Source organism: Colletotrichum paranaense (assembly GCF_030867605.1).
Source record: "Colletotrichum paranaense strain IMI 384185 chromosome Unknown Scaffold_6.1, whole genome shotgun sequence".
Taxonomy (NCBI): Eukaryota; Fungi; Ascomycota; class Sordariomycetes; order Glomerellales; family Glomerellaceae; genus Colletotrichum; species Colletotrichum paranaense.
The window spans coordinates 2065689-2091213 of NW_026848964.1; the positions used below are offsets into that span (position 1 = coordinate 2065689).

General features: G+C 53.2%; 12 protein-coding genes across 12 annotated transcripts; 7 read left to right on the forward strand and 5 right to left on the reverse strand.

Annotated features, from left to right (window-relative positions):
* Nucleotides 1–393: 393 nt before the first annotated feature.
* Nucleotides 394–1912, forward strand: CPAR01_08346 (tRNA-guanine transglycosylase; the record flags this gene model as incomplete). Its single annotated transcript, XM_060492614.1, has 2 exons — nt 394–628; nt 699–1912. The coding sequence occupies 2 exons, from the start codon at nt 394–396 to the stop codon at nt 1910–1912; spliced, it is 1449 nt and encodes a 482-aa protein (XP_060348984.1).
* A 576-nt stretch (nt 1913–2488) lies between these two features.
* CPAR01_08347 (NADH ubiquinone oxidoreductase subunit NDUFA12) lies at nt 2489–3140 on the reverse strand (the record flags this gene model as incomplete). The annotated part of the gene is made up of 5 exons (XM_060492615.1): nt 2489–2540; nt 2597–2798; nt 2872–2956; nt 3013–3033; nt 3102–3140. 5 exons carry the CDS (start codon nt 3138–3140, stop codon nt 2489–2491), a joined length of 399 nt encoding a protein of 132 aa, XP_060348985.1.
* Nucleotides 3141–3457: 317 nt separating this feature from the next.
* On the forward strand, nt 3458–5213 carry CPAR01_08348 (uncharacterized protein; the record flags this gene model as incomplete). Its single annotated transcript, XM_060492616.1, has 4 exons — nt 3458–3718; nt 3784–3855; nt 3914–4194; nt 4250–5213. 4 exons carry the CDS (start codon nt 3458–3460, stop codon nt 5211–5213), a joined length of 1578 nt encoding a protein of 525 aa, XP_060348986.1.
* Nucleotides 5214–6072: 859 nt separating this feature from the next.
* CPAR01_08349 (NADH2 dehydrogenase subunit 14K) lies at nt 6073–6510 on the forward strand (the record flags this gene model as incomplete). Its single annotated transcript, XM_060492617.1, has 2 exons — nt 6073–6106; nt 6290–6510. The coding sequence occupies 2 exons, from the start codon at nt 6073–6075 to the stop codon at nt 6508–6510; spliced, it is 255 nt and encodes an 84-aa protein (XP_060348987.1).
* A 536-nt stretch (nt 6511–7046) lies between these two features.
* CPAR01_08350 (initiation factor 2 subunit family protein) lies at nt 7047–8736 on the reverse strand (the record flags this gene model as incomplete). The annotated part of the gene is made up of 3 exons (XM_060492618.1): nt 7047–7865; nt 7931–8494; nt 8731–8736. 3 exons carry the CDS (start codon nt 8734–8736, stop codon nt 7047–7049), a joined length of 1389 nt encoding a protein of 462 aa, XP_060348988.1.
* Nucleotides 8737–9410: 674 nt separating this feature from the next.
* On the reverse strand, nt 9411–10271 carry CPAR01_08351 (translation initiation factor IF-3; the record flags this gene model as incomplete). The annotated part of the gene is made up of 1 exon (XM_060492619.1): nt 9411–10271. The coding sequence occupies one exon, from the start codon at nt 10269–10271 to the stop codon at nt 9411–9413; it is 861 nt and encodes a 286-aa protein (XP_060348989.1).
* A 376-nt stretch (nt 10272–10647) lies between these two features.
* Nucleotides 10648–11190, forward strand: CPAR01_08352 (uncharacterized protein; the record flags this gene model as incomplete). Its single annotated transcript, XM_060492620.1, has 2 exons — nt 10648–10959; nt 11017–11190. The coding sequence occupies 2 exons, from the start codon at nt 10648–10650 to the stop codon at nt 11188–11190; spliced, it is 486 nt and encodes a 161-aa protein (XP_060348990.1).
* Nucleotides 11191–11738: 548 nt separating this feature from the next.
* Nucleotides 11739–13741, reverse strand: CPAR01_08353 (uncharacterized protein; the record flags this gene model as incomplete). Its single annotated transcript, XM_060492621.1, has 6 exons — nt 11739–12070; nt 12123–12872; nt 13072–13170; nt 13226–13339; nt 13436–13556; nt 13616–13741. The coding sequence occupies 6 exons, from the start codon at nt 13739–13741 to the stop codon at nt 11739–11741; spliced, it is 1542 nt and encodes a 513-aa protein (XP_060348991.1).
* Nucleotides 13742–16810: 3069 nt separating this feature from the next.
* CPAR01_08354 (uncharacterized protein) lies at nt 16811–18312 on the forward strand (the record flags this gene model as incomplete). The annotated part of the gene is made up of 4 exons (XM_060492622.1): nt 16811–17080; nt 17264–17387; nt 17443–17592; nt 17651–18312. The coding sequence occupies 4 exons, from the start codon at nt 16811–16813 to the stop codon at nt 18310–18312; spliced, it is 1206 nt and encodes a 401-aa protein (XP_060348992.1).
* A 673-nt stretch (nt 18313–18985) lies between these two features.
* On the forward strand, nt 18986–21868 carry CPAR01_08355 (RhoGAP domain-containing protein; the record flags this gene model as incomplete). Its single annotated transcript, XM_060492623.1, has 5 exons — nt 18986–19327; nt 19386–19427; nt 19475–19781; nt 19839–20744; nt 20799–21868. The coding sequence occupies 5 exons, from the start codon at nt 18986–18988 to the stop codon at nt 21866–21868; spliced, it is 2667 nt and encodes an 888-aa protein (XP_060348993.1).
* A 153-nt stretch (nt 21869–22021) lies between these two features.
* On the forward strand, nt 22022–23290 carry CPAR01_08356 (uncharacterized protein; the record flags this gene model as incomplete). The annotated part of the gene is made up of 1 exon (XM_060492624.1): nt 22022–23290. The coding sequence occupies one exon, from the start codon at nt 22022–22024 to the stop codon at nt 23288–23290; it is 1269 nt and encodes a 422-aa protein (XP_060348994.1).
* Nucleotides 23291–23557: 267 nt separating this feature from the next.
* CPAR01_08357 (replication factor A protein 3) lies at nt 23558–25062 on the reverse strand (the record flags this gene model as incomplete). Its single annotated transcript, XM_060492625.1, has 4 exons — nt 23558–24367; nt 24425–24447; nt 24715–24817; nt 24910–25062. 4 exons carry the CDS (start codon nt 25060–25062, stop codon nt 23558–23560), a joined length of 1089 nt encoding a protein of 362 aa, XP_060348995.1.
* Between the last annotated feature and the right edge of the window lie 463 nt (nt 25063–25525).

A 25525-nucleotide genomic window follows, 5' to 3' on the forward strand; every position in this document is an offset into this window, starting at 1 on the left:
CTCCCCCATCGGGACCCCGCCGCAATCACTTGGCCCGGGGGCCGGGGCACCTGCTTCCCGCCAGATCCACCGTCCCACAGATTCCGAGAGGGAAGGAGGGCAAGCCAGGGATCAAGCCACAATCAGATGGTAAAGCGTGGCTTTTACAATGCTGTGGCTGCTCTTTTCCTTTTCACACCATTTACGCTAGAACGACCGCTAACCCTCGACATGGTGATATGGTGAAAGTGAGCGAGTGACAACCAACGAGTGCCATTTGAGAAACTTTGTTTTTGTTAATATACCTCACAAGTTGCAAGGATTTCTTTGTGAGCCTGGCAACCGACTACAACGGGAACTCTGCGGCACCAGGGTTGACTCACACACAGCTGGAAGGGTCGCCGATGTGTCAAGATGAGTGATGCGGAAAAAGTCGACGGGGCAGAAGGCATGATTTTCGAAATTCTAAAAAAGTCCTTGGATGGCACAACTGCAGCTCGTCTCGGGAAACTGAGCGTTCCTAAGCGGAAACCCATCGATACACCAAATTACTATGCCGTCGCTTCGAGGGGTGTACTTCCTCATGTCACCCCGGATAATTTGAAGAAACATGCGCCCTTCAGTGGAGCGTATATGGCGCTCGAGGACTGTAAGCAGTTTAATCTAATCAATCTGTCCTAACCTGTCTATCGTGGCGCGAAGCTAACTATCGACCAAAGTCATTGAGAAGAAGAACCCTTCAGCGCTTTCAATACCCTCGCCAGAAAAGAAGCCACTCCATACCTTTTCTTGCCTGCCCGAAAGCATAGCTACGGTTCTTGCTGCCAGGAGAAACCCAGCGGTTAAGACTCCCGTGGGCAATGGCGCAAAGTTCGTGGCCATCTTCACCTCGACCGGCTTCAGGAACCTCTCCACCGACGAGTACTGTGCGGCTGTCGAGACGCTGAAGCCTGACATCGCCATCGGCCCCGCTGATCTGTTTCACACGAGCACGATGCCGGCCTCAAAGAAGCTTGTTCGCATGGCTGAGCGGACCGAGGAATGGACCGATGTGTTTTTGACGGCCAATAGGCGCGAACTTTTCAAGGCGTCTGGGGTCTCGGTGTTTGCGCCTGTTCTTGCGGTGCCGTACACCGTGCAGTGGGAGTATCTTCGCCACCTAGCAGACGAGGTCGTCGACTCGCTTTCGGGACTTGCTCTCTACGATGTTGATATCTTGCCCGATATTGAGGACCACCACAAATCCCTGGATTCTCTTCCTCGTCTGTCATTGCACATTCCCGAGACACCACAAGCTATTCTCCGACAGATTTCCCTTGGAGTCGATATTTGCACGATACCATTCATCAACGCCATCTCCGACGCAGGTGTAGCGCTGTCCTTCACTTTCCCTCCACCTGAAAATCAAGGCAATGCTACCAAGCCTCTCGGCGACGACATGTGGGCTCCCGAAAACGAGGTGGCCATGGAACCCCTTTCCCAAGGCTGCAAGTGCTACGCCTGCACGACACACCACAGGGCCTTCCTCCACCACCTCTTGAACGCCAAGGAGATGCTCGGCTGGACGCTACTACAGATTCACAACCATCAGGTGATGGCCGACTTCTTCGCCGGAATCCGAGCGACCCTCGCAAAGGGCGCCGCTGAGTTTGAGGAGCAGTCGCAGCGCTTCGTCGCGGCGTACGAAGCGGAGCTGCCGCAGGGCACGGGGACGAGACCGAGGGCGAGAGGCTACCACTTTAAGGGCGAGGCGAATCCTAGCAGGATCAACCCGCCAGCTTGGGTTGACTACGCTGCGGACGGTGAGGGCGTCGCAGCCAAGGCAAACGGGGCGGCGGTAGCAGCGGAGGGTACGGAAACGCCGCTTGTGCCCGATCTGGGTTCGCTGGAACTTGAGGAGAAGGGGTTCGCTGAGGTCGCTGGCAAGAAGTAGTAGTCCGAGACAACGGACATTGTTCGCCTACGAAGGGCCCGATGAATGATTAGGAGCCATAGTGGTTATCACTCACAAAGCCAGCGAAATGGAGAGGCCTTAGTAGTGTCGAAATCACTAATCAAGCCACTTTACACAAGACGAATTTCTTCTTCATCGGCCTCCCCTCTGTGTACCTCTCGAAAGTCAACAGCAGCTAAAACTATCGAGATAGGAACGCTGCTATCATCCAACACTCCAACATCAGACTTGTCACACGCCCCAGCTATTCCGTCTAAACGGGCTGCAATGCCTGGTATTTCGTTCCTGTCACCTTGAATCTGCTGGAAGCCTGGCTGTTCATTCTCCTAATGAATTTACCACGGTGAGAGAAGCGGTACGCAAGCCACTTGAGGCTGTTCCTTGAGATATTGCAAAATCTCCTTTCATGCCAATGCCAATGCCGGTGCTTGGTCATTTGTCACTCAATGCGAATTCGCGTCGTCCAACATCTACAACATTTTTAACACAAAGCAAAACCCTGAAATTGCGTTAAGCGACTTTGGCTTATGTACATCAACCCCGTTCTTCCGCAACTCATTGCCTCTCAACTGCCTTGGGCTCCCACGCACGAATCTTCGGTTTGACTCTGCACCAATTGTCAGCATTCCATCCTCAGTTTCAAGTGATGACACTTCCACTTACGTGTTGTATGGCTTGTAGGCTCCCGGGGTAGCCGTGAAGTTGGGAAGCACGTGTGGCACTTCCCACTTGCGAGTCTTGGTCTGGAGAAGGGCGTCCTCGGTGGGCGGCTTGTCGACCATGTATCCCAACCAAGCGTGCCAGCCAGGCTCGACCTGCGCCGAGTCGTAGTCGTGCACCTTGAAGTCCACCCAGCGCGTACGCACTATTTGTTGCTTGTTAGCCCCACGGTCCTTCATTGTCCATTTGCTGGCGCTGTTCGCTTGGGGGTTCCATACGGGGGAGTTCGTCGTTGTTCTCGAAGTACTTGTTGCCGGCCTTATCCTCGCCTACAAGACGACCATGCTTGGTGTCACCGATGTACTATTCTCGAGCGTTAGAGGGGCAATTGCAATCGGGGGGTTCGGGAGGCCATGTACCAGCAATTGGCGGAAATAGTTCTAGGAGCGAAAGTTAGCGATGGCAGCGACAACGTTTGAACCAGGAGGATACATGCCTTGATTCCAACCTTGCGCAGGTTGGCGATTGTTCTTCCGGGGGTCGACATGGTGGCGGCTGGTCAATTGACCTCAAGAAGCTATTGATTGCTGTCGACGATGTGATTGAAGACCTGACGTTTGGGAAGGTTGAGCGACGCTGGTGCCAGAGTGGAGCTCTGGATTACATAAACTCGAAGGCAATTGGTCTTTGGATTCCCTGGCGCTCACGGCAACCCCCGCCGCCAATGACAGAGCTTCATGCACGCACCGTTGTCCCCAGAACTTTGGAACCTCGAAAGCTCTCCGTCTTTGGATGAACTTTTTTGGGAAGAGTACCTACTAGACATCTAGACGTGGCGGTGGAATACCAAACGACGAATACGATATGATTGTCCGTGGCGTGTCGCGGTGCTCTACCAAGCTCAAGCTCCCATTTGCCCGAACGAACATTACACGCGCTCAACCGCAATGCCGACAATTCGCGACGCCTGCCGCTGGTACCCCAACGGCTTCAAGCTCCGGTAGCGCAGCTGGCATGCTTGCGCCGTTCGCGAACGAACTCGACAGGATCGCACCTTCTTTCAGCATCAACGGCTCCCAGATTAAGATTATCAGAACGCCGGCCGATTTCTACGAGACATTAAAGGTGTGCATTACGAACACGCGCAGCACTGGCTATGTGTTTGGGGACTAATACGGGGTGTACATTAGGAGCGGATACGGAATGCAAAGAAGAGGATCTTCCTGTCAACGTTATACATCGGAAAGACAGAGAAAGAGTTGGTCAGTTTATATTGCACGCGCATGGGTTGGAACAGGTTCTGACGGTGGTCATGTCCAGATTGCGACCCTACACGAAGCTCTGCGAAACAACCCTGAGCTGAAGCTAAGCATTCTGACGGACGCCCTACGAGGCACGCGAGAGGAGCCGAATCCGTCATGCGCATCACTTCTCGCACCACTCGTATCGGAGTTTGGCCCAGATAGAGTGGAAATCCGCATGTACCACACACCGAACCTGACGGGGTTGAGGAAGAAGTACATACCAAAGCGCATCAACGAGGGCTGGGGCCTACAACACATGAAGCTATATGGCGTTGATGACGAAATTATTCTCTCTGGGTATGGAGCTGCTGCAAGGATTTCCGAGTTGGGACTGAGACTAACAACCATGTAGGGCGAACCTCTCATCAGACTACTTCACGAACCGACAAGATCGTTACCACCTCTTTTCCTCCAAGGAGGTGACCGACTACTTCTGGAACATCCACCAGGGCGTATCCTCTTTCAGTTTTCTCGTTGAGCCTTCGCAAGAACCTGCTGGCTTCGCCCTGACCTGGCCTAAGTCTAACCCCGCGCCGTCTCCCCTTAAAGAGCCGAAGCAGTTCATCGGCACCACGACTCCTGCCCTCAATGCTCTGATTTCGCCCACGCAAGCAGCCTCTGCGGATGTGGGCAAAGACACCAAGGTCTACATGCTTTCCCAACTCACACAGCTCATGAGCCCAAACACCTCTACAGAGCTTCCTGCCGTCACTCATGTACTATCAACACTTGGGAAGCCCGAGTACGCCGGCTCGTCGTGGACCTTTACCGCAGGTTACTTCAACCCTGCGCCGTCACTGACCAAGCTCCTGCTGTCGACGGCATCACAAAGCAATGTCGTCATCACCGCCTCTCAGCAGGCAAACGGTTTCTACCAATCCCCAGGCGTGTCTGGACTCTTGCCAGGCGCCTACACTCTTCTCGCGCGCCGTTTTGTCCGCGCCGTCCACGAACGCAAGCTCGACGACTCAATCGCTCTTAAAGAGTGGCGCAAGGGAACGATCGGCGAGCCCGGCGGCTGGACATATCATGCCAAGGGCCTCTGGATCACACTGCCGGGAGAACAAAACCCATCAATTAGTATTGTCGGAAGTTCCAACTATACCAAACGCAGCTATACCCACGATCTTGAGGCTGGTGCCATGATCCTCACAAAGGATGAAGACCTCAAGAAGCGCCTCGGCGAGGAGCAGACGTGGCTCCAAGATCACGCAGAGCGAGTAACCCGTGAGGACTTTTCCAAAAATGAGAGGCGGGTTGGCATCCAGGTGAGGATAGCCATGTGGATCGCCCAGGCCGTGGGCGGTGCCTTGTAAACTTTCGACCGTGTAAGATAGATAGACTTGGAGCTACTTGGACTCTGTTGGCGGAAGTCTGTCGCGAGAGCTCTTGTGTACGACCTGCATAATAAAGATACCCATGCCTTTGATTGTCAGTTGTCATCTGTTGTGTTAAAGAGTTGAACCACTTGTTGAAAGCTGCGGCAAACTCGTGCGTCCTGAAGAACATCGTGAGCAGTAAAAATGACAGAATCAATAACTAGGGAAGAAACAAGGCTGCCTTAAGTTAGGGAGAATCAGAAGAACGAGTCACTTGTGTGGATAGATGCGTAAGAAAAGCAAAAGTTTCCGAAACCGAGAATCGAACTCGGGGCTATGCCTAACCTCTCACAGAAATGAGAGGGCATCATGTTGGCCACTACACCATATCGGATGTTGTTGAGAAACACCATTGCTATTGAACTCTTGTAGCTAGTCAGCTAGTTGAGCTCGTCAGAGCCCGGATTTTACAGCGATGTTCCAGTGCTTCGACGCCTCAACAGCCAAACTTCCAGGGCCCTACAGCGCTGTAGCACCTAAAACCCAAGCACGCCCCCAAATCCCGCGCCGCCGCGCAGGGCAGCGATCGAATCGGAAAAACTGGATTTGCAATTATTCCGCAAACCGCAGCGATTGGTTCATTTGGCCGTGCACTCGGCGGGTACGCGGACCTCCCACACACCTTGCAGCCCGTCACCACCGGGGGAAGCTTCACATCGTATCTCGAATTGTCACGGCCCAATCCAATCGAACTACTCACCCCAATTCTACGTCCCGGCGGACAAAGCGGCCCACCTTCGTCAATCGACTTACCAACACTCACCCTCGAGACGAAACACACATATTCACCGCGACAATGGTTGGCAGGGTCCTCTTCTGGAGTGGCTTCGGTGCGTGATACCTCCCTCCCCCCTTCATCAGGCGACGATAATCTACGGAATGGATCTCCCGGTTGCCATGGAGGCCAATTGGTTCGGATTCACGAGAGAATAGTCACAAGCTCCTTTTTCGCCACTGAAAACACGGGAAACTTCAAGACGTAGTCCACTAACATTCGACGTTCAACCCAACAGGCTTCGCCGTCCGCTTCTGGCAAATGGGCATTGAAATGCGCCCCTTCTTCAACAAGGAGTCCCTCTGGGTTTACCCGGTCTACATGCTCGGCGGTGGCAGCTTTGGCTACTGGCTACAGGGCGTCGACGAGAGGCAGTCGTCCATCCTCAGCGAGCGCAAGTCCATCCTGCTCGAGAAGCGCGCGAGGGCGGCGGCGCGCAAGGAGGCGGAGCAGTCATAGAAGACTACGAAATTTCAAGAGTGGACGAAAATCATCGACAAAAGAGAGAGACAGAGAGAGGGGGCAGAGACCAGACCCAAAGGCTTTCTGGCGGAGACAAGCTTTGTGACGCCCGTCTGAGTGAGGAAGAGGCAGATGGGGACCGGTCAATTCGGGTGTCGATTCGGGACCTCGAGGAATCATTCTCGTTCTAGAGGGGGAACTGGGATTGCGCGGGAACTGATTAGGACGCCAATTGGGAAATCCCTTCAGAGTCCCTTTGTGTATGTTACGTAGAAAGAAGGGGAGGCTTAATTGACGCCGTAAAAGTCATTGTTATCTACAGTGCAATCCCTAAGGCATCCCCATCATCAAATTGGGCCCAGGACGTGCTTCAGAACTGCTTCTCATGCTTAATTGATCTATGGTGCAAACTCAATCGAGCTTTCGTGACTGGTATATATCTAAGGGGTCACCGCAGCAGGACCCCTCGGCCCCCTCAAGACTTTCCCCATGGCTGCTACAAACACCACCTGACCCATTCCTACGCCCGTGCTCTACAGCTCCTCCAGCTTTCGGAGAATGGCAGGCACAGACACAGGCGACGTGATGCCCAGTTCGGTGACGACGACTGAGATGTGGCGGTCACGGGTGGTGTCAAAGAGCAGTCTGAAAGCCTCCTCGGTGATCTGCTCGGGGTCGATCTCGTTATACGTGAGCGAGTCCATGGCGACCCTCTCGGTAAAGTTAATGGTCTCGCTAAGAGCCATGACCCGGATACCCTGATCAGCCGCCGCAATGGCAATATCACTCGTGCCGGCCCTGGCGTACATGGCGCCGTTACTGAACATGGCCTCCGCTCCGACCAATACGCGCGACGTATCACGAAGATGATCCCGCATGGCGCTCAGGTCGGGGCTATAGGCCACCTCGACGCCCTGCAGGGCGCGCAGCCGCTTTGCGAGGTCGCGGCCGGTGCTCTCAAATGGGTCATCGACGACGGTGACGGAGAACCTTTTGCCGTCTGCGTGGGCCTGGCGGAGGGCGCGCTCGACGAGCGGGTGGTGAGCGTACGTCAGGACAACTTCGCCGTCGGCGATGTTGTCGGCGGCGGTCTTGACAATGACGAAGTCGGCGAGGGTGATGCGCTCGCGGATGAAGTTGTCGACGGACTCGCGGAGGAGCTTCTTGGCCTCAAAGTCGGGCAGATCAATGTCGATCTTGCTGACCTGGAGCTTGAGCCAGCGGACGGCATTACCCATGGAGAAGCACATGGGTCTGCATGCCGAGAGGTACTCGATCTGAGGGTTCAGGATGTGTGATGTGAAGTGGCGCGAGAATGTGTTGCCCGGGGGTGTTGTGTAAGAATCAATCACCTAATGCAATGTTAGAAGACTAACACTTGATATTGGGTTTAGACAAGGGGCCGTAGTTGGCTTACCTTCTTGAATGCCAACAGAGTCGCCTCTAGTCTTGTGGTACTGTCGGTAATCGCAAACGCGCTCATCTGCTGGCCCAGAGCCAGAACTGCCGGATGGACGTCCTTATCGACCTCCGTCATGTGTATCCTCTTGGCCATAGACAGGTGACTGAAGCACTCGGGGACCTTGGGCCTGGTGTCCTTGGGGATCGCGACCGGAACGGCCTTGACCGCAGGGCCGCCTCGAGCTCCACCGGCGCCCTGAGGACCATCTTGTCGGGGTTTCGACTTTCCTCCTTTTGCCTCTCCTCCTCCGGTCTGCTGAGCTCCTCCCTGGCCAGGCGGTGGTGCTGGTTGCGCCTCCTTGGCCTTTGCTCTTCTCGCCGCCTTCTCAGCCTTTGCCTTTGCCTTCAGCTCGGCACCTGACAGCTTCTTCTCGCCTCCCTCTGCTGCTGTGGCAGCTGTCGCGTCCTTCTTTTGCGCTCCGCCATCTTTCTTGGCAGGTTGCTGAGTCTTTTTGTCTTCGACAGCCTTAGGCGGCTCAGTGTTTGGTGTCTCTGTCGCCATTGCTCCGTCCCTCTTCCCCTATTCTGCGTTGCGAAATTTCTCTGGTGGGCTTGGTTCAGTTTAGACCGAAAGTCGTGTAGAATCGGATCGTTTGTGTTGGATTTAGGAGCGTTTGTCGAGACTCCTTCGGGTTGGCGGTCGGAGTTTCCTTTGATCGAGTCAAAAAGGCTGAGAAGTTTTGGAGGGTTGAGTCACAGGGGTTTGCAAGGCGGGATGCGACGGGTGCCCCGCGCTAAAAGCTCGCTAAAGCTTACCTGCATGGTGCGGGGAGTGACGTTCTTAGTTGTGGTGCCAATCACCGCTCAACGGTGCAAATGATTGCTGGAGCCACCTTAATGAACAAAGCTTTTCCATTTCTTTCAGATATGTATTAATCCCATGAGAAACACATACAGGGACTTCTCAACTACCCCAAGGTAGACTAAGACATAAGAATGCCGGGCTGAAGGAGGCCAATTGTACTACATGGTCGCACTGTGAAATATTAACAAGCACTAGCTTTCTTCCTATTCCTCTTGGAAGAGTGCTAAACAAGTATCGCAAGGCTCTACGGAGTATCAACCCATTAGATAGTCATTCTAGTCACATGTTGCTTATAACTTGATTCCAGAGATATATTCGCAAGAGTTCCGTAATCATATGGTACGCTGCGAGCTGTTCAATCCAGTTTGTTACTCTGTCGTAAAGAGCAGCGATCTAATGTAATCTCAAAGTCCAGAGGACACATAATTTGCTGACGAGGAACGAGACACAAAATTTATGGCCGCTCTATTCGGACAAGACGGCCTTTTCTACTATTTTTCTATGATACAAGCCTTCCAAGGAAGTTCTGATGTACAGGCCAACACCGACTCTGTCCAAATCGTAGGTGCCGTCTCATGGAGTAAGCAAGCACAGCTCAACCACCCCGATTCTCAAGCAGCCCGCCACTACATCAGGTCGATGTTTCCGGCGCAGCCTCTACAGCCGGGGCTTCTGGTGTAGGGGTAGCCTTAACTGCGGGCTTCGCTATCGATTCCAGGTGCAGCCTCATGACCTTACGCGGTTGCCCCTCGGCTTCCTTGTACTCCCTGGCGCCCGCAACCTCCGCCACAGCATCCCGGACCTGCTGCACAAGCGCGCCAGCTTCTTCCAGTGTAGCGATTCTGCTATTCTTCTTCTTCGCAAAAATGACTTCAACCTTGTACCCCTTTTCCAGAAACGTCTTCATCTGCTTCATCTTATGGCCCATGTCGTGCGGCGCGATGGCCCAGTTGAGCTCAAGCTCCTTGACCCTCGCTAATCTGCGCGCGTTATCCTTCTTGGCCTTTTGCAGCGCCCTCTCCTTCTCCTTCTCGGCGACCTTGTCGACGATGCGGCAGATTGCAAACGGCGGCTGGCCTGGCGCGGGGCGCGGGGGCGGTCTGGAGACCATTCGGAGGGACTGCGTCTCAGGGTCGAGCGACCTTAGGAACGTTCGGGTGTTATGCGGGCCGGTGAGCTTGTTGTTCTCGTCGACGACCATGACTTCACGATCGGAGATCGCCCTGTCCTGGGGAAGCTGGCCTGGCTTGGCAGCAGCGTCGCCGCCGGGTACTTGTCCTGATGGCGATGGCTTCTTCTTTTTGAATCGGGGAATCAGGGCGGCGTGGCGTGAGAAACCTTGTAGCGGCGGTGACAGAATTGTTGGTAGGGTCCTAGAGACTGGGCTTAGGAGAGCGCTTCGTCGAGAAATCGATTCCACCTTTTCAAAGGGCGAGACGAAGACCCTATACAGGGCCGTCCTGCTATTGTGCAGGCATTGTGTGATCCTCATGTTTGCTCGGGGATCCCGTTCTTTGGTAAGATGGCCGTCTCGGGGTTTCAGGAGTGTCGGTTCGGGCACGAATCTGTCAGTCTCACTTTTGTTGTACGGTTGCCGTTTGGAGCTGGACCTGTGATTGCAAGTTGCAGAATTGAGGAATAGAGACAGGCGAAAGACACATGGGGTCTTTGGTAACTAAGGCAGCTCTCCCACCAATCACACATCACAATCCTATGCGACGAGCTTTCGATGGTCCAAGCTCCCGCGGAACGCCGGCTCCGTGTGTCTCGTCACTTTCACACCCCGTCTTAACGTCCTGAATCACCAAAGATCAAACATTCAGGCAATCGATACACTGCAAGTCCACAGACACAGTAGTCCTAGCAAAATGGCAGGAAAGCCTCTACGTCTGGCCATTAACGTAGGCAAAACCTTGGCTCTTAGTCATGTCATGATGGAATATGGCTTCTTCATGGGCCCAGCATCGGGACCGTCCATGCTTCCAACATTTCAAGTGGCAGGCGAATCAATTCTAGTCGATCATCGTTATCGTTACGGTCGCAACGTACTTGTTGGCGATTTAGTTCACTTCAAGATTCCAATCTTCCCAGAATCCGATGGCATCAAACGCGTGATAGGTATGCCTGGCGACTACGTTATGCTAGGCAGCCCTGATGCAGAGAAGCAGAAGATGATACAGGTAACGACATCTAGGTCATCGCCCAACCGGAAACCCTTGCTAAGAATATCTGTGTAGGTTCCTCAGGGTCATTGCTGGGTTGTGGGTGATAATCTCGAAGCATCGAGAGATTCGCGATTGTATGGCCCAGTGCCTTTGGCTCTGATCAGGGGAAAAGCTGTCAATAAGCCATGGTGGCTATCGCTTCTCTCCCCTGGAGGGACAGCTGAGAACGGGCTTCGCGATGTCTAAGATGGCCGGGAGTGAGTGGCGCACAAGATTCAAGGACAACTGTGCCATGTCACAAATACGATACAAGAAAGACGCGAAAGTTGGCGACGGGAGACTCCGTAAGCTGAATTCGTCACAGATTGTGAGTTGTTCTTCCAATCCTCTAAAGTATGATCCTAATTACAACGGGTAGGGGAGCCAATGGCACCAGATAAAAGCTCATCAAGCCTGTTAAAAGGCCGAATAATATGAGACACGGACGACCCGACAAACGAGCCATGATGCTTGGTACAAAGTAAAGGGTTCGGGTCTTCCTGATAGGAGAAACTAGCCCGCCCCTCTGGCGGCATGATCTCGCCAGTGAGGGCAGGCACGCCAAAATAAACGCTCCTTCAAAATGCTTCTACGCCGAAATATAAACTCAACGTAACAACCGAATCTCATTCTGCATGACCAACGCCAAAACACCGCCGACCAGAAACCCCAGACCCCTCGGTCCTACTGTAGTACCCTGCTAGGGAAGTTGGAGAATAAAATAATGTTGCAAAATGCCCTGCAGAGGTCATGGTTTAACCTTCAATGTGAGACTTCGAGCCGCTCTGGCCAAGAAGCTCGAGACACCGCTGTGCTAAGTTGACAACTTCGCCTTCATCGTCGTCTTCGAATTCGTTGTCCGGCTCGATCTGACGGTTGGCGATCTCCTTGATCTGATCAACAATGTCTTGTGCTTGGCCAATTAACTGAATGAGGTTTTTGTCCTCGGACTCGAGCAACTGAAGCAAAGTCCAGATTGCTATGTGCTGGAACGTAGCATCGCCGCTCTGGAGGAATCTCGTCAAGTATCCGTGGATACCGCCGTTGGGTTCTTTCCAATCCTGAACGAAGACCGCGTAGTCTCCCACTATTGAGGTGTTAGATCACAGTTGAACACGGTATGATGGAGCTGAACAAACCTTTCGAAGAGAGATTTCCAAGAGCTGCAGCGCTGTTGCCCTGGACTTCGATGCTAGGTGAATGAGTGAGAGGAATAAGAACTTCAAAGACGCCGAGGTTGAGAAGATGAGACTTGAGCTCATCGCTAAGAGCCAAAACAGCAATCGCAGCGGTCATCTCGGACTGAACGGTAACCGGCACATCGAGGACGAGCTGCTTGCACTTTTGAACTGCGCCGGCATCAAGGACGAGGGCCTTGTTACGATCAGAGCTGGCAGCGAGGTTCCTAAGGGTTGAGATGGCGTGGCACTGGATCTCTTCGTTCTCGGTAGAGCCCAATAAGTCGACAAGGGGCTTCAGGAAACCGGCTTCAATGATGGGCGACTCATTGAGGGGGTGGATCGAGATGTTTCGTATGCAGGCGACGGCCGAAAGAATTAAGGGGAGGTAGGATGAAGACAGGAGTCGAAGCAAAGGCGCGAGACCGTTTGACCGCACAATATCGAGTTGGTACTTCTCGTCAGAAGCAAGGTTGCGAAGAGCGAGCGCTGCCTGGCACTGAACCTTAGGTGATGATGAATCCATAAGCGTGACCAGCGACGAGACGAGCTTGGACTCAGTCTGGGCAAGTTTGCGTCGGTTGTTAGCATCGACTGCAATGTTGCTGAGAGCCGTCGTGCAGTAGTACTGGACGTCGACGTCAGATGAAGAGAGAAGCTGGACAAGAACCGGAATTGCGCCGGCGTTAACGAGTTGCTGGCGGTTCTCGTCTATCGTCCTGGTTAGTTCAGAGTTCAAATTTGCGAGATAAAAACGCCTTGCCTGAATGTGTCATATTTAGCAAAGCTCCAGTCGCGTTTCTCTGAACCCGCATGTCCCGCGACTTTGCCAGCCTCGTCAGAGGGCCCAAGGCGCCAGAGCGCGCAATCTTCGCCTTGTTCTCCTCATGTGTGGCCAAATTTGTGATACATCCAACTGCGTTGCACTGTACCTCAACATTCGGCGACAACATTTGCCTAATGAGTGGCGTGAGTCCGCCGAGCTGGACAATCAGAACCTTGTTTTCGGCTGATAAATCGAGTCAGTATCTACTCTGCAGTCTTGCCTGTTACGCTTCACTCACTGTTGACCGCGAGATTTCCTAGCGCCGCGCTGGCGGCGCGCTGCACCTCAATATCGGGGCTTTGCAAGAGGAAGAGGATCGGTTCGAGAGTATCACGATCGACCTCGCGAACATCTGGAGCAGCTTGTCAGCATATCTACGCCAAATGCTACGTCGCAAATGGCATCCTCAATGTGATCCTTTAATCGACTACAAGGCTAGAGGACGTACCTCGCTCTGTGATTTCGGCAAAAGTCAGGCTTGCGCTCCGTTGCAAGTCGATGTTTTCGGAGAAGACGAGGGTGCTGAGAGCTCGAAGGGGTTCGCCTGAGAAGAAGTCGGTTTCACCCCGCTGAAACAACGTCAGTATGGAAGGTCGACGAAATAGACCATGACGAAAAAAGCACATACGTTTTCGAGATACTGGAGAAGGTCGGCAACGGCTTCTCTTTCGCTATCGGCGAGGACTGGTTCGTAGAGACCATCGCGGGCTCTCCCTACATGATCACCCATTAGCTTTGGCGATGTAGTCGGCATGACGATGGAAAGCTAATACCTCCGCAACATGACTGGCAGGCTCCCATGGCCGAAGTGGGCTACAAAGGCCGATGTTGATGATATCGAGACTCGATGTCGAGGTGGTGGTCGAGAAAGTCGGGCCTTGTTTGTTTGGATGGGGCTTCTCTTCGCAACACGAACGGTTTGGCCGCCCGACGACCAGAGGGATGCGGAGCCTGTGGTGACTCTGGCCACTGGATAGCAGTGTCGATTTGACGATGGAGCTAGTCTGAGAAGCAGATTTTGATGCAAGTCGATGGTCAGCGAATTGCGACGGTCGGTTCTAGCGGGTGGGAGAGGCCCGAATATTAGTCGGTTGATGGGCGATAGAGTCGGTCAAGTGAGGTTTTGGGAAGAAAGCGACGGCTGCTCCAGTTGTCTCTCGCGGAGCAATGACCCAGGATCAGGTTGCAGCAGCCCGCAGCAGCAATCGGAGAAGCAGCACTGGGCCTTTCTGAGGTTAGTGGGGACAGGAACGACCAGAGAGTGCATAGGTACCAAAGTGCTAGTAGCAGTCACCAAGCAACCAGCAAATGGAAAGCAAAGCTGCCCTGCTCGGAAAGCGTCAGACAGCATGGACAGCACAAAACAGCGGTGCACTCTGCATACCTCACCTCTGGGGTGGGCTTCCACGCTTCGTACCGCGCCAGCAATGCCAGCAGCTTTAGCAGCAGCTCCAGCACAACGAAGCAAATGCCCGTGGAGTCCAGTGGGACTGGTGACCTTGAACCTGCAATCTAACTTGTTTCGGCCTAGAGGCTTTCAAAGGGACCCAGTGCAAGAGGTACGTAGCGAGTGTACCTGCAGCGTCGTCCGGCTTTTACTCGTGCTGTGAGTGGACGGTTGTTTGTTTCTGCGACGAGACGTGGAAAAAGAGAAGGACCCCACCCACCGCCTCACTCTTCCAACTTCGCACCGCCGCTGCAGCCAGCAAGACTTTGGAGGGCCAATTCCCACCTTACTCCTAGGACCACCTGCATTCCTCTCCTCCTCCTCCTCCTCCTCCTCCTCCTCCTCCTAGGCTTCTCTTCCATGTCTCTTCCCTCGGGCGGACCTGCCGCGGGAAGCCTCGAGCTTGATCGGGAACAACGAGCACGGACCATCTTGCTACCCTTCCACCACTTTTTATGCCTTCACATGTGGGAACTAAATTCAACAAGCGTCTCCCATGAAGTGAGGAGTTTGTCACCTTGTGTTGTGCACCCACCTCATCTTGCATCGAGATTTCTTTCCTTTTATCCAGATGAGCGCCTGCAGTGTGCGGCGGCCGGTCCGGGGTGACAGCATTCCCGGAACTACGCTAGCGACGTTGTGGCTTGAATTTGACATGACTCTACGTACTACGTACGGATATCTCTGCGCCGTCGTACCTAAGGTTACCTTTGGGTGAGTGGTTGACAGCCTTCCATGGGATTCTCTATGGAGGACTGTGGTGAAGACCATCTCCAACTTTCACATGGCTGACTATCTACCCACCAAGCCAACCACAATGTGCGCCTGAGCGATCGTGACATTGCTCTTATCTGGGAATGCACGCATTCCTGGGGTCGCATTGAAATGTGACACAGGTAAGGTAGCTTACGTTGCTTCACGATACACCACCTCATGACCGCCCGTTCCGTGATTTGGCCTTCCTATCTGCCTGGCCTAAAGCCAAGCTCCAGATAAGCGCGAACCAGATACCTAGGTCTCAACGTGCAGACGTTCCCTACAGCACACTCAACTGTGGTACTTGGCGATAGCAGCCAAGTTGCCAAGCGCTTTGGAGTCAGAAATCCAGGGTCCAGTCACACGCAATCACAATGGCCGCTTTGATCCTGTGCCTTGTACTTATACATACCATGTATCCGTAGAGCTGGGTAGAGAGCTTCTAACCGGCGCCTTCGACTTCCATTTTGTGGTGCTTTGGCGATGCAAAACGAAAGTAGATAGAAGAACACAGGGGGGTTTGTCATATTATCTTCCGTCTGATCAAGTAAGTATCATGTGCGGTGTCGGCCACGTACCTAACCTATATGGAATGGAGGAAAATTTGCAAAAAATGTCTCGAGGTGCATGCCTCGTCACGCCCCTTCGAAGTTTTGGACGTGTCTCTGAAGCTTGAGCCGAAGCAAGACAGTTTGTCTCGAGTAAGGCGAGGTATCGAACAATTATAGGCGGAAGGGATCATCGTTCAGATATCCCGTTGAGCACCTGCAGTGTTGAAAAGTGCCTCACGAGGTAGGTATACCTTATTTAACTACCTACTTGCACATGGGCTTGTTCATCGAGAGGGCTTCATAGAGGCTTCGTGGAGATGTAACACCATCCATTACCAACGGCGAAATGCGTCATTGCACAGCAATTTGCCTCCATCGCCATACGGAGCTGATGCTGCTGTACACAATGAGCGCAGCGCTAGATAGAAGCTATAAGCATCTTGTTGACCTGATTGACGACCGCACCCGCTAGGCTAAACACGCCAGATTTCGACTGGAATACAAGTTAGAACACCAAGCATCAGGCGTTGGACGCCCCCAGCGACCTAGTTCATCGACTGGGTTTGCCCAAGTTCACTGTTCAACCCATCAGCTTCAACTTTTCCTTGTCTTATCCTTATCTGCCTTATCTTAACAAGAGGAACCTAACGGATACCCGACGCAGTCCAGTTAGAAACAGAGGTACGGCTGCAGTGGGCAAGGCAGCTAGGAACGGTATGTACCTTTCATCTGAGGTAAGACAAGAGGGACGGTACAGTTGAGATAACTGTTATTTGCTACCTAGGTACCTTGCTACTGCCGGTGCCACCAGTGCCACTACCTCAGACTTACGACCTTGCCTCTACTTCATTGCTTCCTGATGCAGGTTGGGAGGGGAATAGAACGGCGCAAGGAGAAAAAAATCACCAAGGCGTTCAGTCCAGCCCAATCCATTCTCCAAACCACGAATTCCATCCCTCCGTTTTTCTTTCCTACCCATTGTCTCTGCCTCCCGTTTCCCCGTCTCCCGCCGTTCCTCCCACACGTCCAGAGGGGCCACGCGCGCCATTAGCCCTCCCACGACGACGCAATGGACGACCCCTCCTCCTCCTCGGCTTCGAAGGACAATGCCGGTCCTGGTTCCATGCCCACGTCGCATCCAAGTCAACAACAGCCTAGCGGTAATGGTCCACTACAACCGCCTGTAGTCGCTACCGCTGCGTCCATCGCGAGACCACATGGTCACGAGCTTCCCTTCGTCACGCCCTCTTCATACCTTCGCCCAAGACCACCCTCGGTTGCTCGCAAAATGCCAGAGAAGCCGCCCAGTCCGCTCGACAAGGACCAGATTCAAGGCCTGGTAAGCTACATGTGTCCTTGGACCCTTCCCTCGACCATCTCGCGCATCGCCGATTTATGTGCTTGAGCCCGCGTGCGCCCCTAGATGCGAGCGCATGCGGGGTTATGCTTCTGCCTCGAGACCGTTGCGAATGGGCATATTTGTACCGCAACAAACCGTCGCTAACTTTGCTCGTCTTTGTAGAGGGCAATTCGCGATTTCCTCAAGGTCCGAACCAGCTACGATGTCCTACCGCTCTCCTTCCGCCTCATTGTCCTCGACAACGACCTCTTGATCAAGAAGAGTCTCAATATCCTCATTCAAAATGGTACGAGTCATGCTACTCTGTCATAACGGAATGTTTGTTCTGACTGTCGTCCTAGCCATCGTGTCCGCGCCGCTATGGGATTCACACAATTCCAGATTTGCCGGCCTTTTGACGGCGACAGATTTCATCAATGTGATTCAGTACTATTGCCAGTTCCCTGACGAGATGCATAAGCTGGAACAGTTCCGACTCAGCAGCTTGCGAGGTCAGTGACGCTCCCATCGCCGTCCAGGCTTTCGGTTGCATACTAAGGCGCTTGTCAGATATTGAAAAGGCCATCGGGGCCTCTCCTCTAGAGACCGTATCCGTCAACCCCATGAGACCACTCTACGAGGCCTGCCGCCGCATGCTCAAGACTCGTGCGCGCCGAATCCCCCTCGTTGACGTTGATGACGAGACTGGGCGCGAGATGGTTGTTAGCGTCATTACACAGTACAGAATTCTTAAATTCATCGCCGTCAATAACGAACACAACACTGTTCTACTCAAGAAGTCCCTCAGGGAGATCGGGTTGGGTACATACAAGGACCTTGCTACAGCGCAGATGCACGATTCTGTCCTTAGTGTGGTCGATATGATGGTCAAGCAAAACATATCCTGCGTCCCGATTGTCGACAAGTACAACCGCCTACTGAACGTCTTCGAAGCCGTCGACATTATTCCGTGCATCAAGGGGGGCGTTTACGAAGAATTGCAGTCAAGCATCGGAGAGGCACTCGTCAAGCGTCCCGACGATTCGCCTGGCATTTACACTTGCAGTCCCGAGGACAGATTAGACTCGATCTTTGACACAGTCCGGAAGTCAAGAGTTCACCGTCTCATAGTAGTGGACGACGATAACAGACTGGCAGGTGTCATCTCCTTGTCCGATATTCTCAAATATGTGCTTTTGCACGGCGAAGAGGACGACGTCGTGGGGCATTAAGTGGGAATAAAAACGGAATTGCATAGAACCAAGAGCGACGGATCCTCGCTGGAATGACTTGGGAACTGGTAGACATGGTAATGAGCATGTGCTAGGCGTACAGAGGCGTAACTGGGAGGAATACCAGACGGTGCCCGAATTTCTTCATTTTACTTTCATTATAGACGATCGGGAGGCTCACGGAGAAGTTGGCCACCTGAATGCATTACGAAATGAGAACATGTCCCAAGTCATTACTATCTATTGCGAGGTGCCCCCGTGCCTCTCGGCATGTTGCAAGATGCAAAGCAGTTGCCTTGCAAGGAGCTTTTTCGGAATACGCCTGACGAGACTGGATCGGCATCGGGGAGGCCTGCAGGAGCAGTACTCGTACACCGAAGTACCTATGGCAAGTAGTATTCATTCACAATCCGAACATCGCATGAGGTATCCCACCAACAGCTCGCTCGGCCATGCTGGGCAGGTACGATACTTCTCATACGAGCCTAAATAGGTAGGCAGGTAGGTAGACCCAAGCACCGTTGACTTCTTGACCCTCTCCATCGTCCCCATGTCAACAATCTTCGACATCTGACATTGGATATTCTCCGCTTCAGTACCAGACAGTACCAGCGGGCTCCAGCGTTCGATCTCGCCCACTTTTGGCCAAAGAATCGATTTCTTTTTTTTTGCTATGCAGCCTTACGACAATGATCAATCACTATCATCGGGCCTGTCTCGGGACATCGAGACTGGCACCATCGAAAGCCGGACCGTTAGCACTGCGCCAACCAGTACTGTGCCTCTTCAACTACCCATCACGACCTCTGTGCTGCCATCAAGGGCCGATCCTCAACCGCTAGCCACATCAGGTACTCTTCCTGCTTTGGTCACTGGAGATGGTCGACGGAGCAGGGCTCTTCCAAGCAGCGCGACATGGACTTCTTCTGTCGGGGACTTGGCCCTGTTGTCAGACACAGACGAGTTTCAGGACCGTCGAATATTTGTACAGGACTACAATCGGTTGGCCAAGAAAGTATAGCAGCATTCGACCCTTTGGAAGCATTCGGCATTTCACTAACGTATGATGACAGCAAGGAATTCGAGTATTGTCGGTGGATGGCTTCGAGGGAGGAGTAAGCTTCAACATTCTCATGGCATGGGACATCACTAACAAGTCTAGCGACATGCACTGCCAGCCATTATGACTGAGAAACGGAGGTGGTGGTCTCGAGTACTCCGTTCAACATCATCAGGGCAACCGCCTACCTCGCGAGGAGCACTTCACGGAGTCCGTCACAAGCGAAGCGTCAGCGACATTGCCCTACAATTGGTACACTCTCGCAAACCTGAACCCAAGATACTCGATCTACAGGCCATGGTTCGACTGAGTGGGAAGAGCCTTTTGCATCTCCCTGCCGACTATGCTATTGGCTCACTTGTTGTGCCGACTTGCTTCAGGGCAACTGCCCAATACTTGGCTCAATATGGTATGTGAATAACATCACCGGACATGTGAAAGCTTCTTCTGATATCTTCATCTGTAGGACCTGTTACACGTGGTGTATTCCGCATTCCCGGTTCGCTGCGCGTTGTCAATGCAATATTCGACTACTACTGCTACGAAAAGCCGGGAGAAGAAGTCACAAGTACCATACGTTGCCCTACTTTGCCATCACATATCAATGCCGGTGCACAAGATGTAGCTTCAGCTTTCAAAAAACTGCTATCTGTACTCCCGGGTGGCATCCTTGGCTCTCTCACCCTTTTTGACGCATTGGTCGCGATTCACACCCAGCTTCGTGGGGAGCAAGAACTCAGCAGAACAAAAGAATCCAAGCTTCGTGCTAGACTCATTGCCATGGCTATTGGGACCATCAATTCTCACTTTCGTCGGGAGCTTATTTGCGCTGTATTTGGTCTTCTTTCCCTTATTGGACGTGCTGCTGAGACAGCAGCTCGTGAAGATGAGCAGGGCCGGCCACTTCCAACGTCAGATTTGATGGGATACGCAGCTTTGGGGATCGTATTCGGTCCTCTCCTGGTCGGCAATTTGCTCGACTCCTATACAATGAAGCTCGCAAATCCTTCTTCGGGCTTGCTGCTTTTCCCCCTTACCCCGCCGCGTTTGAAAAGGGAACGACAGCGAAAGAGCACTATCCAAGACAATACAGATTCCATGTCTGTTGACAAAATTCGCGTGGCAAACGACATCGCCGAGATGCTCATCTCAAATTGGAGAGAGGTGGTGCGCAATATGAAAGGCTTGTCGAGTTTCCGGGGGCCAAATGAAGATCTAGAAAGCACGAGTCGTCGGAAATTCCTTCGTTCATCAAACTCTGACTCTCTGGCCGTCGGATTGCCTAGAGGCTGGAGGAGCAAGCACTCTTCGCCACGATCTTCCATCAACCAACATAGGTCGAAATCACCCGTTACTCCAACACCGGCGCCTAGTAAGTAGAGAGACATTCGAAGTCTCAGGATTGTGGTAGCTGACACACCTGCAGAGGCTTTGGGTCTGACATTGTCGAAGACTACAGGGAATCTAGATGATTCGCTTCATGTTGGAAGATTACGGCCGAGCTCTTTCCAGGTGCAATCGACTAACAGAATACCTTTGCGCCAGTCCCTCAATCCACTCTCTCCCACGGCGGAAGAAAGTCTAGCAGATGATCGAGACCTCAAGGAGAGGAAAGTAGGATCGGACACAAAAGCTGTTTCACCACATACGCGAAAGCTAGGAAGAGATCGATCAAATGACTCTGAGAGCAGCGTAAGGCCACGCGCCATCAAATCCCATGCAGCTGCTGCAGAGTGTCTGGCTGGTTACGTGGGTGAATGTTCAAAGAATCAGAGCTCGCTTGACGCAGCCCAGAAATTGGCGGAACATCGCAGGCAGCGTTCAATAGGGAGTCCCCGTGTATCGGAAGAAGTCCCACTCGAAAGAGACTCGGCGAAGACATCTCCAAATCGACTGCCATACGCAATTTCCGAGAAGGGTATCTGGCCTGTACAAAGAGATGTACCCAATCCAGGGAACGAATTCGTAAGGCAGTCGGGGGGCTGTAGGCCAAAGACAAGCGGGATGGTCTCTTCGGCACTTCGTCGATTCGTTGGAAGTGATTCCAGCCGAATCTCAAGTTCCGGAAGCCCAACAGCTAGAACCTCGAAGACAAGGCATGCATCGCCGGATGCTGTAAGCCCATGTACGCCCACTCCGCCTAAAACAGACTTCATCACAACAACGACGCCAGAGTCCGTGTCATATTTGAAGTCTAAGGGCCGTGATATGGGCAGAGGCGCAAATCGTATCGAGGAAAACCTTGACAAGTCGATCTCGGCCAAGGCGAACTTCAGAGAAAACAGCTTCGACGGCAACCGGCTAGGTAGGAAGAAACCAGATGGAGATGTCCCGAGATCGAACTTGCCTTCTCAAACTCCGCGTCAGAGCACAGAATCAAACGCTAGATGTGAAAGCATTGGCTCCATTCAGGTCACTCCAAAGGAGTTTACGACCAAAAGTGCGTCACAGATTCAGCCTCGACTCCCCGTTGCGGTCTCGCCAGAGGCGTTCTAGGAAAAACTGCCTTCGGCCGATCTAATCGACGATAATCTCCCTTCCTCGATCAATACTAGAGATCTAAAGGACAATGCAAATAAGCTTGTTCCTCGGCGAGCCGATGTAAATGGTGGCATCCCTCAGGGTCAGTCAAAGTCTCAACGAACGCCAATGTCGCCTCAGTCGACTCTCTCAAGGCCGCAGAGTGTAGCATCCATGGCGGGGGAAATCGCGCAACGCTCTCGAGCATCAAGTTTGAGACCTGTCATAACGCCAGCTCGTCCGTCTGGCGGGAGCTACGGTAGCTCGACACCATCGCATGGATCTATTTCAAAACCAGTGGGAGTGCGAGCCATGGCGGCCATGTTTGAAAATGCGTCCCAGGAGTCGCCTTATGTGTCTTTCCTTACAACACCTCGCCCCTCCCGGACGAGTGTAACGGATTTGGGTCTGTTCCAATTAAGGCAAGAAACTGAGTCCTTTGAAACACCGAAAACGAAAGCATTGGTCGTAGCTCCGAAAGAGAGGGACCCGGATCCAGGCTATGAGCTCTCGGATGAAAGGAATCGACAGACAGGTCATATACTGAGGTCTGTCACTGACAGCACCGGGTCATTGACTGTTCCTGAGACAACCGAAGCTGACGGAGGTGCCGTCCATCTTGATAGGCCATCTCTGACACGACTTCGGCAAACACCAGATTCTTCGGGGTACAGGAAGTCTCCTTTGAAGGTGTATACTCTGGAGAATGACAAGAACTTACCTCATCTTGGGGCCATGACAAGTCCCGCTCAGCAGTCGCCTATTGCACAGCATGTCGTATTTCCCCATCCCTCGTCCACTCTATCAGTGCGTCAACTAAGCGAGGATACCATCCCGGCACGAGCAGGAAGCCCGGGCAACAATTCCATGCTTCATGCACAGATTCGAAGTCTTCAGAGGCAGCTGGATGTCAGGAATGATGAAAACGCGTCTCTTCGGCGTCAACTTGAGACAAGAGATAACTTGGACATTGGAACACTCAGTGAACAGCTTCGAGTATCCAAAAGAGAGTGTGCCATGTGGAAATCTCGTGCCGAAGCCGCAGAAAAACGAGTCTCGGTCCTTGAACACTTCACGCGGAAGCTGAAGGGTATCAAAGGAGGGGATGCGCAAAATGACACTGATGTTACGTCGCGAAGCGGAAGAGACAGCATCGAAACGTTGGCAACAGAGGATGGAGAAGTTGTGGCGGAGAGAATCAGGAGGGCTATGAGAGGGATGGATGGAACGAGGAGCAGTGATGGCGGGGCTGCAGCTTGGTGGAACGATGACCGGCGAGGTAGCAACACCAGGCACTCGGGAAGCGTGGGTGAGCAACATCAGCCGAAAATGACAGAAGAAGCATTGCTTCAGATTTGGCAGGCAGTACAGGAGCTGCTATTGGAGGATGAAGACTGAATATTGGCACGGGAGGCCCATGAGCCGGCTGTGTCAGGATATGGGCGCTGGGAAGCCAGAAGCATGCATCGGGGCTTGATTATAGACATTGGGGTTGTCTGGGTATCAATATGGTTCTACATGTCCTACGCTGACGAGCCGACACGCAGTCGTAATAAAGTTGTTATCATGAAGTCGTGGAATTTGTGTTCTGCAAATAGGGCTACCTGCTAGACCCGTCCCTGACTGCGCATTACCCTCAACGCCCGAGAGTAGCATGATGGGATACTAATCACTATCCTCCCCCGGGTCACGGCGAATCCTCCACCGCCCTGCATCATCCATGCGCATAGCGACGGTGCCGACCGCCATACGTCCGATACCGTCCAAAATAGCGCCCAAGAGCTCCGAGTCGTCGTCGAGGACAACTTCCTTGACCTCCACTTCCGGCTCCCCTGGTTTCGACCTCTGCCGACCAAGTTTGCCCTCCTCAACCTCTCGCCCCTTCCTGGCTTTGACGATCCTACTGGAGATCTCAGAGGAAGCCTTGATCTGCGGATGCTTTGAGGTGGAGGTAAGTTCGGGCGTTGACGAGGCGAAGCTTGGCCACGTGGGTATGTCTGGTGATGGCGGTGTTGGAGGTCGGACTGGTGTGCGAGAAGGGCGGTAGGGGATACTTGTCCTCCTGTCGTGGTTCACGGTTGAAGATTGTCGGTAGTCTCGATCATGTTGGCGGGGTTGCTGAGATGCCTGAATGGTAGAGGCATGACGATTCTGGGTCTGGGGTGATGGGGGGTGAGTTAAAGGGATAGGGGTAGTTGATCGGTACCGCGTTAGGTTGGGGGAAGGTGGGGTTGGCGTGGGCGGGATATATCGGGGCGGTCGACGTTGAGTGGGAGGTGGTGTTTGCTGCTGCTGCTGCTGTCTCTCATAATCATGCTGGGGAGGGTGGTGTTGCTGTCTGCGCAGCTGAGTGGAGTTCGCCGTGGTTGTGGTGGTCGTCGCCGGCCGGGTCACGGGAGCTCGGGGCGTAATGCGCGCGGGTTGACTGGGTGCGGGAATGTTGAACTGGTTGCGCCCGTATACACGCCCGGACGGCTGGTGCCGTCAATTGTCAAAGACGAAGAGGGGCTTGTAGTGATGCGTTGCCTCTACTACGGCCGCAGCGAGCTGGTAGTCTAGAGAGGTTTGTCAGCGGTGTGCTTTGGGGGGGGGGGGGGGGTTCATGATGAAAGGTGCTGCAAGGGGGCTTGCTAGAGATGTTGAGAGTATGAAGCACGTTCTTGGACATGAGATGGGGATGGATCTTTGAGCAGAACAGCCCCATGATGTGCCAAGGATACAAGTTGCTAGGCTCGAACGACGTCTTTATTCCTCATCACAGAATGCCGTTTGAACGTGACGGGACACATGATCTCTAGACAAATGGAACTAGTCGTACTCACCAACACCGGGTCCCAGATCGCGGGAGGTAAGGACTTTGATGGACAGATCAGGATTGACCTTGCCGATGATCTGAGCACCGTTACCATTGGTGAGGTGCACATCCTGTCAAGGGTTAGCGTCCATCTATCGATATATTAAAGTCGGTCGAAGCAAAGCCGTGTTGCCTTAACAGAGATCTTGGGCTAAAGACCTACGCGATTGAGAATTGCAGTGACGTTTCCGTCCGCGTCAAGAACGGCAGAATCACCACGCAGCTGCAAGACCTTGCCAATGAGCATGACGTTGCGACCGACGTTGTTGTCGAGGTACTGCGCCGTGATGCGCGGGGTCGAGGTCGCTTCGGCCATGGCTTGACTGTCGGTGTTCTTGGTTCAACAGGCTGCTGGTTGTGCGAGGATCTGCGATGGGTGCTACAGACCCAAAGTGTGTGGTTGTGACAGAAAGGCAGTGATTACACTGATTGAATCCAGTTCGTCTTATGCGGGACGGTTGGTCGAGATCTTTGGGATGGAATAGGCCTTGATCGAGGGGCAGACGCGCCGCGACAAGACACCCTCGCCCGGCACTTGTCGCGGTGTCAGGTGACCTGTCAGGTGGTCTGTGATGACACCTTACCCTATCCGGCCCATGGAGATCTGCGCTGGTCCCTGAACCGTTCTTAGAGATCGTCAAAAACGTTATATTAACGGTATCCTATCCTCGCAACCGTCAATCATTATCTACCCATCACAGGGGAGATGACAGAATCGTTCCCTTGGCGAACCATGACGTGGCCTCGGGACAATTGACTTTTGACCGCCTGAAATTTTG